Source organism: Phyllopteryx taeniolatus, chromosome 5 (genome assembly GCF_024500385.1).
Source record: "Phyllopteryx taeniolatus isolate TA_2022b chromosome 5, UOR_Ptae_1.2, whole genome shotgun sequence".
NCBI lineage: Eukaryota > Metazoa > Chordata > Actinopteri > Syngnathiformes > Syngnathidae > Phyllopteryx > Phyllopteryx taeniolatus.
Window position 1 is genome coordinate 7,371,274 of NC_084506.1, and position 9,979 is coordinate 7,381,252.

A 9,979-nucleotide genomic window follows, 5' to 3' on the forward strand; every position below is an offset into this window, starting at 1 on the left:
TCAGTCAAAGTACATGAAAATATAACAGGGGCCATAAACACCAAATAACCGGGGTGAAAAGTTGAACTGCGCACAAGGCCTTGTCAAATTTCATCATCTGTCGTCTTTTATGATATTTATAGTCAGGCTTGCGTTGCGCTATATCTTTGCTATAATTGGTAATTACCCCCCCCCCCCCCCCCAATATCTTAATGCGAAGACAAAAAAAAAAAGGAAAAAGAGAGAGACATCTGCTGAGTTTGTAATGGTTGCATCCATGTTGGCTGCGGCAGACATCATGCATGCATGCACTATAAAGTGTGTCAGAAATGTTCACGAGCACACACTCCAAATAGTCTGGCACGTCTGCGTCAGAGTTCTGAGCTTCTGGGTTCGGATCTCGACTCTCATCTCCTGCATGTAGCTGCGTTCCCACAAACTTGCGTGCTCGGTTAATTGCCCAGTTCAAGCGTGACTAAGCCCTATAGAAAATATAAGTAATATCAAAATACTTTGCAATCGTGTCGAACTGCACTGCATCACACTAAGAGGGACGATGAAGCTTAGATTTGAAGTTTAACTACGTTTCATTAACAGTGCTTAGCATGACGCGGTGCAGTTCAGGACAAGTGCCAAAGAAATTTGGTGCATGGTCTCTATTATCACTGCAGCATGAGGTCGAGTGCAATAGTTTCATTGTAACTCCAACTATGCCTTGCATTCTAAATCTACAAATGTGTAAAATGACGTCGACAGAATTCTAGTTCAAAATGTAAACAAAGGTAATATGATTCTTATTGTCGAGAAGGTTAACGTTGTCTAAAGTGTGTATAACTGTATATATGAACTACCTTCCACATTGACAAATGTGTAATCGCCCACAATTTATCATATACTGTAGTCATCTGACATTCAAACCCAAAACTATTTATAATATGAATAAATGTTGTTTGGCGTTACATATTTCCCAAGTGGCCGTAGCTTCCATTGGTTCTTGCACATGTGTGCACGTATTTCTCCAACTTCCTCATGCCGCTGACCTGCAAGCAACCTCGGTTTACAAGCTCAAATTAAGATAAGCGCTGGTGGTCAGAAAGGCAAACGAAGAAACACGCTCGGAAGATTTTGTTATCGCTGTTAAAGAAATGTGGTGTCATGAAAATAATGTCTCCTCCACAATAACGCAGTACAATATATATATATATATATAGTAGTCTTGATGTGCATAATGTGTTGTATATTGTAAACACAAACACAAAAGTCCTTAATGTGCCATTTAAAGAAGGATTTTATTTTCAAGAAAGTCCACCGAGTACAAGCTCAACCGGTTTTAAATTAGCTCGGTTCATAAGAGAAAAGTCATGAATGAAAAAGCGTTGCGATGCTGATGTCGTAAACCGAATCGTGTCATCGTTTACTGTGCAAGAACAGTAGGTGCTATGTATTTTCACATACATTGCACCGCAAACTACAACCACCATAATAAACATAAACACCCAATGAAAACCTTTGTGACAGTGTCACGTAAAACTCAGTATTTAAAAAAAAAATAAAAAAAATGTTTTTTTTAAAAGGCCGAATTCCATATTGCGTGTCATTAAACTGTGCGGGTGTACCCAATGAAGTGTCCAGTGTGTGTGCTTACAGTATTGAAACACACCTCATAAAATAACTGGGGATTATTATTGGGCGAGTGTGTGTGCCGTCTGTCCGCCGGCCCAATGGCCCTCATTGCTTCAGTCTTCCTCCATTTGGCTCGATGGTTCTGAAACCAAATCTAAAGAAGAAGTAGCCTTTAACAAAGCATCCCAACTAATTTGGAGTGAGCTTGTTTTTGAGCTACAACGTCCAATGATATATTTGTGGACTCCGTTGATTGATTGCTTTATTGAACGTACAAACGTGAAACTCGGAAGAAATAGAATCAGGTTGTTTACGAATGTACATGTCTTGCGTACCTGTATGCGCGCCTCGGTGAGGAGCAAACGTGAGGCAAGCTGCTCTCTGGTGTTGACGTCAGGGTAGTGAGTCTGCTGGAAGACCTTCTCCATCTCCCGCACCTGGGATGGTGTAAAGGTAACCCTGGTTTGCCTCTTTTTTCTCCCAACTATAAAAAAAAAACAAAAACGGATTTGTAGTAATGCCCTGAAGTTTATGTTCTTATTTTGTTTGGAATAATACTCACTCGTACAGTCCGCAGTGGATTTTGGCAACTCTCTGTGTTGTCTGATTTCTGGACTTTCTTTCGGGGAAACGCATACAATTAACTCCAAAGATATAACCCTACGTATAGTGCAGCACGTAACGAGGTTTACGAGACGGGCATACCTGCACACACAAGCTGGTTTGAAATAACAGAGCAGTCGCGATGAACTTTTTCCTCTTCTCTGATGCAAGCGGGCTTTCTTAGGATCTCCTCGATAGAATGAGACAATTTTTTGCACGTTTCCCGGTCAGACCGCTTCTCGATATCATCTCCATTCCACATTTGCAGCATTTTAACCAATGTGTTATATGCCATTCATGATATTGGTATGTTGAGCACAGAAACCCTCCAAAATAACACAAACGGCACGTCTGGTGAAGAAAACTCTGCTCTGACTTCCTTCTCTGCTGTTTGGTGCTTATCTTGCACTCTGCTCCCTGAAAGGTGAAGAAATTCAGGATGCTCTCTCTCGCCCGGTGACCTGTGATCGACCTGCATCACATGGTCATCATGGAGGAGGAGCGGCGCCATGCAACGGCATACTTCTAAGGAAATTCTAATCAGCGTTCAAAAGTTTTCTTGTCAATGTCCGCAAAGAGCGTGCGCACACGCACACACACAAACACATCTTTTGATATTACACTGGTGCCTTATCACACATTTTTGCCACACATAATTGCCTTAGTCATTTTTTTTTTTTTACCTTAAAAATGAATTTTAAAAAACAACAGATTTGACCAACAAAAAGAGTTCACTGACATTTATTCAACTTTTGGAGATTACTATCACCTGGATGACAGAGAATCTACACACACATAAAGAAATTCAATATTTTTTTTAGCAAAAGCATTGTTAATATTTTATCAACATCGTGTCAGTAAGTTAAAATTGACTTGGGCAGTTATTCTATTAGGCTAACGATAATCATTACATTTATTATATGATTAAGCGAGCAAAAATGTCATCGGTTAAAGTGATACTCTGTTGTAGAAGGCAGCTGCTTTAAAGCGGAGCTCTTTTTTTGTCTTATCAAAGTATTTATTGGCGTGGTAATCTTTATGACCTTGGCCCTTCAATGGCCTCTCACACTTAAATTTACCTCTCAGGAATATTGGAATGGAAGATTAATACTGACCTCTTGTGTCGAATGCTGAAAAGTACCATATCTGAAAAGTATGCACCATCTATGGTGGTTTGGTCTTTGGGCCACATTGAATGGTTTTAATTGAAATGTTTGTGTCTGTTATGCCTGTGAATATCGTCAGTCATCCAGGTCTTTGAATTCTGATAGGGAATTGAATCGATCACAACTAGTCTGACAAGCATTGTCCTAGCTAGTCATTGAGCATGGACTGATGAAAGTATGAGAAGCGAAACGTCTTCGAAAACAACCTTGCAATCAAGTCGATGCTTTGAAAATTTGTGTCTGTTCTTTAGAAAAAAAACAACTAAAAAAAAACAAAAAAATGCTTTTTTTGTTTGATTCTCCACCAGAGTTGTTTTGAAAAAAATATTTAATGACTTTACCAGTTTACCCATTAGCCTGAAGAGGATAAGTAGTATAGAAAAATAAATGGATATTACCGCATTGATGTATGGAACGTGTCTACAACAGGGGTCACCAAAAATGGTGTCAAGGACGACATGAGCAGCCTGTTGTAAAAATACCTCACCAGTAAGAAGCGTATAGTTTTTTGTCTGTTGCTATTCAAAAAAAATCAATCAATAAATTTAAAAAAAGAAAAGAAAAATAGGGCTACTTACCAATGAGCTGCATCTGATGCAAGAGCCTAGATTACATGAAAATGGTGTTTTTTAAATTCACTGCGAAAAGTGGATAATGGATGCAGCGATGAAAAGAATGGATGAATGAATGAATACCAGCCAATGTTCATGTGCATGCGTCAGAATTATGTCACGATGACGTTTCGCGAACGCTCCCATAAACGGATCTATGGCTCAATTAAAAACAAAAAAAAAAATAATTCTTTTAAGATTTGTGTTCGCCCTGGTCTTGAATGAGAAAGAAGCTGCTGGTCTTGTAGACTTACACTGTGGCTTTGCTGTAAAAATTGGTCCAGTATTTAAGTATACTACTGTAAAACGCAAAGCAAAAAAAATAATAAAAAATAAAATAAAAATGCAAACGCAAAAAAATACAGTACTACTGTAATTCTTCATTTTTATTGTAAACCGTGTTGCATCATGGGAAGGAGGACAGAAAATAGAGGGAAAAATGTACCGATAGCCGCCATTAAAATTTTTTCCTACCAGCTAGCAAGCAAACTTCAACTCGACGTCTGCCACCTGAATGTAACGTGCCAATTGGGTGTCTGGAACCGATATGAGTCACATTTTTTTCTACCTAATGTCGTGTGGAAATGACAGCAGGCTTCTAATGAAGCTATTATAAACTGTCAAAACAATCAATCTGAGGGGAAAAGTGAAATTTGTTCTTGTTTTCACATCTATGTTTTATTTTTGCCTGTTATTTTTTTTTCTTTTCCATACCGCAATATACAGGGGGAGGAAAAAGTAAATGAACCCTTAGCAAGATGGGGCCTGATCTTCATTTAAAATCATGAAGAATAAACAGTCCGCTTAAACTAATGCCACACCAACAATTACAGTGGAACCTCGATTTACGAACGACCCGGTTTACAAATGATTTTTTATTTTTTTAAAGAAAAATTAACTCAGATCGCCTTTGCAATGGCCGTCCAACAATGTAATGTATGCATACGTGTTATTAAACATGTTAACTGGCCTTATTTGGCATAATTTTTCATGTTGCCGTTCGAACAGTTAGCTAAAATGAAGACATATTCAGACAAAAAAAATTGTCTGACAGTCCCTCTGGCTAACAACAGTGCACTTTTAACATCATAGCCAGACAATGTCTATACTGTATGAATATATTGCATTTAATAGCTTCTTTCTCCTGGTTAATAAAGATAAAATAAATAAAAGTCATAAGGCCACCCCTGGCTTTGTTGGTTAATACCCTTTTCCCCTAACAGTTATTCAGACTAATATGAGTCAGCTGATTTCACAAAAAAAAAAAAAAAAAAAAAATCAGACTGAATAAACTGTAGAGGAGTACCACCGAGAAAGATCCCATCAAATTTTTGATGAAGATGTAGTTAAAGGTACAGATATAGGAATTATGGGCAGATTAATCAATCAGTTGTTCAAAATTCTTTGTGTTAAATAGGTTTCGAAGCAACTGAGGCAAAATTGATGGGGACCGCTGGGCCGCAACTGGCAGAAGTGATGTTAAACTGCACATATGCTGGTTTAAGAGGCAGAATCCCACCAGTGTGTAAGGAGAGTGTGAAGTTTAAATATTTTTGTCACATTTCACTGTGTGTGTGTTGGTGTGACCTTAATTGTTGATTTGGAGCAAAGATCAGGAATCCTGTGACTAGTGTGAGTTTTGACCCAATATGGACAAAAGAACATCTCACAGTAATTCATGGGATGTGGGATGTTATCAGAGGCTTTGACAAATAAAGCTATTTAATATAATTTGGGGGAAAATACAGTTGTGGGGCAAATTAGAAAACAAAGTTAAGTTTCTTTGCATCATGTGATAGTTTGGCAATATGTGTTAGGGAGACTTGACAAGCTGTTCTGTCAACGTCAGTGGAAGGCAAAGGTAAAACAACTGGGGAGGTAGAGTACGTGTTCGCAATTGATTTAAAATGACTGCGCCATTGCTGAAACACTAGAAAAGTTTCATTTCTAAAAGACAAATCAACTCACTCTAGTTGGACCCTTCCTTACAAACCGGTCGAATTGTATTAGGGACATTAACGTGCAGTTGTCGTATAATTTGCAAGGTAATTTAAGTCTACGAATATCAATCCAGTTTAAAATAAACTGTATGTATTATACTTATACTTGATCACCAAGTCAAGTGTACTAGAATTACTACTAGGTAATTGTCACTGTCCAAGTCCAAATATTATCTCACAATTTTGTGGCTTTTGTCTTTTAACTTAATTAGGGTCTGTGAAATATTATCCATCCACTCTTACCATGTCAATCTCAAATGTCCTCTTCCTGGAGATGCGGCAGATTGGTTGCAGAGATCCACTGGCCATCTGGGCGCCTTCGTTGGTATAATGCGCAAATCTGCGACCATAACTGCCAAGATGAATTTAAAACATTTACAAAACATGCTGCCCTATTGTCCTAATATATCTTCAATGTGTAAAAGACCAGCACCCTTCAATCTCCAGGTTCTCCAACAGGATTGTGCACCACCACCTACGCAGATCTGGTGAAGATCATGCTAAAATAACTGGGTACTCTGTCATAGGCTTTCTTTAGATCTACAAAGACACAATGTAGCTCCTTCTGACCTTCTCTGTACTTTTCCATCAACATCCTCAAGGCAAATAATGCATCTGTGGTACTCTTTCTAGGCATGAAACCATACTGTTGCTCGCAAATACTCACTTCTGTCCTGAATCTAGCCTCCACTACTCTTTCCCATAACTTCATTGTGTGGCTTATCAACTTTATTCCTCTATAGTTCCCACAGCTCTACACATCACCCTTGTTCTTAAAAATGGGCACCAGCACACTTTTCCTCCATTCCTCAGGCATCTTCTCACGCGCTAGAATTCTATTGAACAAGCTGGTCAAAACCTCCACAGCCACCTCTCCTAGATGCTTCCATAGCTCCACAGGAATGCCATCATGACCAACTGCCGTTCCATTTTTCATCCTCTCCCTCCTCTCTCAATTTCCTCCTTCATCAACTCCTCGAAGTATTCTTTCCATCTAGCTCGACCACTGCTGGCACCAGTCAACATATTTCCATCTCTATCCTTAATCACCCTAACCTGCTGCACATCCTTCCCATCTCCATCCCTCTGTCTGGCCAACCTGTATAGATCATTTTCTCCTTCTTTAGTGTCCAACCTGGCATACATGTCATCATATGCCTCTTGTTTGGCCTTTGCCACCTCTACCTTTGCCCTGTGTCACATCTCAATGTATTCCTTTCGCCTCTCCTCGGTCCTCTCGGTGTCCCACTTCTTCTTAGCTAACCTTTTTCCTTGTATGATTTCCTGTACTGTGAGGTTCCACCACCAAGTCTCCTTCTCTCCTTTCCTGCCAGAAGATACACCAAGTACTCTCCTGCCTGCCTCTCTGATCACCTTGGCTGCAGTGGTCCAGTCTTCTGGGAGCTCCTCCTGTCCACCGAGAGCCTGTCTCACCTCTTCCCGAAAAGCTGCACAACACTCGTCCTGTCTCAGCTTCCACCACATGGTTCTCTGCGCTGCCTTTGTCTTCCTAATCTTCCTCCCCACCACCAGAGTCATCTTACACACCACCATCCTATGCTGTCTAGCCACACTCTCCCCTACCACTACCCTACAGACGGTAACCTCCTTCAGATTACATCGTGTGCACAAGATGTAATCCACCTCCGTGCTTCTACCTCCGCTCTTGTAGGTCACCCTATGTTCTTCTGGAAAATAGTGTTCACCACAGCCATTTGCATTCTTTTTGCAAAGTCTACCACCATCTGTCCCTCCAAGTTCCTTTCCTGGATGCCGTACTTACCCATCGCTTCTTCATCACCCCTATTTCCTTCACCAACATGTCCATTACAATCTGCACCAATCACGACTCTCTCTCTGTCTGGGACACTCAGAACTACTTCGTCTAGCTCCTTCCAGAATTTCTCTTTCACCTCAAGGTCACATTCTACCTGTGGGGCATAGCCACTAATCACATTACACATAACACCCTCAATTTCAAATTTCAGCCTCATCACTTTATCTGATACTCTTTTCACCTCCAAGACATTCTTAGCCAACTCTTCTTTTAAAATAACCCATCTCTCTTTCTCTTCTTTCTACACCATGGTAAAATCATTTAAACCCTGCCCCTAAACTTCTAGGCTTACTGCCTTTCCACCTGGTCTCCTGGACACACAATATATCAACCTTTCTCCTCTCTTCTCTTTCACATTCAGTTCTAGGCTCTGTGCTTTCGTCTTCTCTTTCTGCCAAAGAACCCGCTTTCCACCTCTTCTTCTTCTTCTTCTTCTTCGACTACCACCCGCAGTAGCTGAATTTCCAATTGCCCTGCAGGTTGACGGCGCCGGTGGCGGACGTTGTTAACCCGGGCCATATTTGAACACTCATATTTGTTTGCCAAAGTTTTAAGCCAGATGCTCTTCCTGACGCAACCCTTTGCATTTATCCGGGCTTGGGACCGGCCTACAGTTTGCACTGGCTTGTGCCCCCATAGGGCTGCATTCCAGAAAAACTTCGTTGGACAGCAAAAATGCCGTTCTGTCTGTCTACACATTGGGATAGCAGATGGTGGTCAGATGTAATATCTACAATTGATGATGAATGACGTCTCCGAATGTGAACTTTGATATTTTTTTGAATGAATGAATAATCATACTACAGAATGCGCATGTGTTTTTTTTTTTTTTTTTTTTTTGGGCTTTGATTTAAGTCTTTTGGGGTTAATTTTATTGGCTAGAAAAACTGCTTTTGTATTGTGGCTGTGAGCCTTCAAAAATGGATTGTGGTGGGCGCCCATCTTTGAAGATGGTTGGATGGAGCTGAGAACAAACAAAGGGAAGATTATTATTATTATTTATTTTTTTGCACCCAACCGGATTTAATCAAAAACTCAAGGGTCGGGTTGTTGGTTAGCTCGGTGGGTAGTGTAGGTCACCCAAATACAAAGGCTGTTGTTGTTGCCTTTTCATACACGTCATTCCCCTTCTTTCTGATTCCCTATTTCCTGTAACTGTTCATTTGCACTGTCAATAAAAGACATACTTCCCCCCAAGAAACAACAAATAGAAACTCTAGGGTCATGTAGGTACTGTCCAATATGCCCAAATATTTTGTCACAAGACATATTATAATTTTTTATTCAGACTGGTGTGCATTCAAAAAGAATAGCAAAAAAAAAAAAAAAAAAAAAAAAAAAAGGTTGATGGATTGAACAATTACAATTAAACAAATGACAACATACAGGAACATCTCAATAAATTAAAATATGTTTGAAAATTCCATTTAGTTCAGTACTTATACATTACATAGATTCATTAAACATTTGGAAAAATACTGTAAATGTTGTTTCTTGATTGTTTGTTACATAATGTTCAAATTTCTAGGGATGGCGAATTATGACAGTTCATGCAATAAAATAAAAAAATAAAAATAATTGTGTTCACATACAAATTCTTAACGTTCGTCTCACCCAAAAGTAAGGTAATCACAACCAAAACTGTTGTTATTGTTACACTACAAGGGAAAAGTGAAACCCTAACGTTATGGAGTAAGCTACGTGCTGCATTACTCAATTAGACCATGCTAGGAATAACAATTATATTAACAGCGTTACGGTGGAGTCGCCATTTACAGGTTAGGCATACTAATTTTTATGGTTCCATTTAATGTACGTACACGCATAAACACACGCGCGCGCGCCAGTTGAAGCTTCGTCCATGTATATTCAAATGACGAAGATGATCAGTAAAGGAAATCACAGGCTAAAACCTATGCTCCGTTCCGACTCCTTCTGCATGCTTTATTTCCAAACCCAATTCCAATGAAGTTGGGACGTTGTGTTAAACATAAATAAAAACAGAATACAATGATTTGCAAATCATGTTCAACCTATGTTCAATTGAATACACTACAAAGACAAGCTATTTATTGTTCAAACTGATAAACTTGATTATTTCTAGAAATAATCATTAACTTAGAATTTTATGGCTGCAACATTCCAAAAAAGCTGGGACAG

At 39.4% G+C, this 9,979-nt stretch overlaps 1 protein-coding gene across 2 annotated transcripts; it reads right to left on the reverse strand.

Moving 5' to 3' along the window:
- Positions 1–1,249: 1,249 nt before the first annotated feature.
- LOC133478637 (intestine-specific homeobox-like) lies at positions 1,250–5,152 on the reverse strand. Of its 2 annotated transcripts, none has more exons than XM_061774918.1 (4): positions 2,308–5,152; positions 2,165–2,217; positions 1,938–2,039; positions 1,250–1,756 (listed from the first exon to the last, which is right to left on the reverse strand). In XM_061774918.1, exons 1-4 carry the CDS (start codon positions 2,498–2,500, stop codon positions 1,577–1,579), a joined length of 528 nt encoding a protein of 175 aa, XP_061630902.1. In that variant the 5' UTR covers positions 2,501–5,152; the 3' UTR covers positions 1,250–1,576. The 2 variants fall into 2 exon arrangements, with proteins under 2 accessions (XP_061630902.1, XP_061630901.1); XM_061774917.1 differs by having other exon boundaries at positions 1,938–2,086; positions 2,165–2,221; positions 2,308–5,129.
- Positions 5,153–9,979: the final 4,827 nt, after the last annotated feature.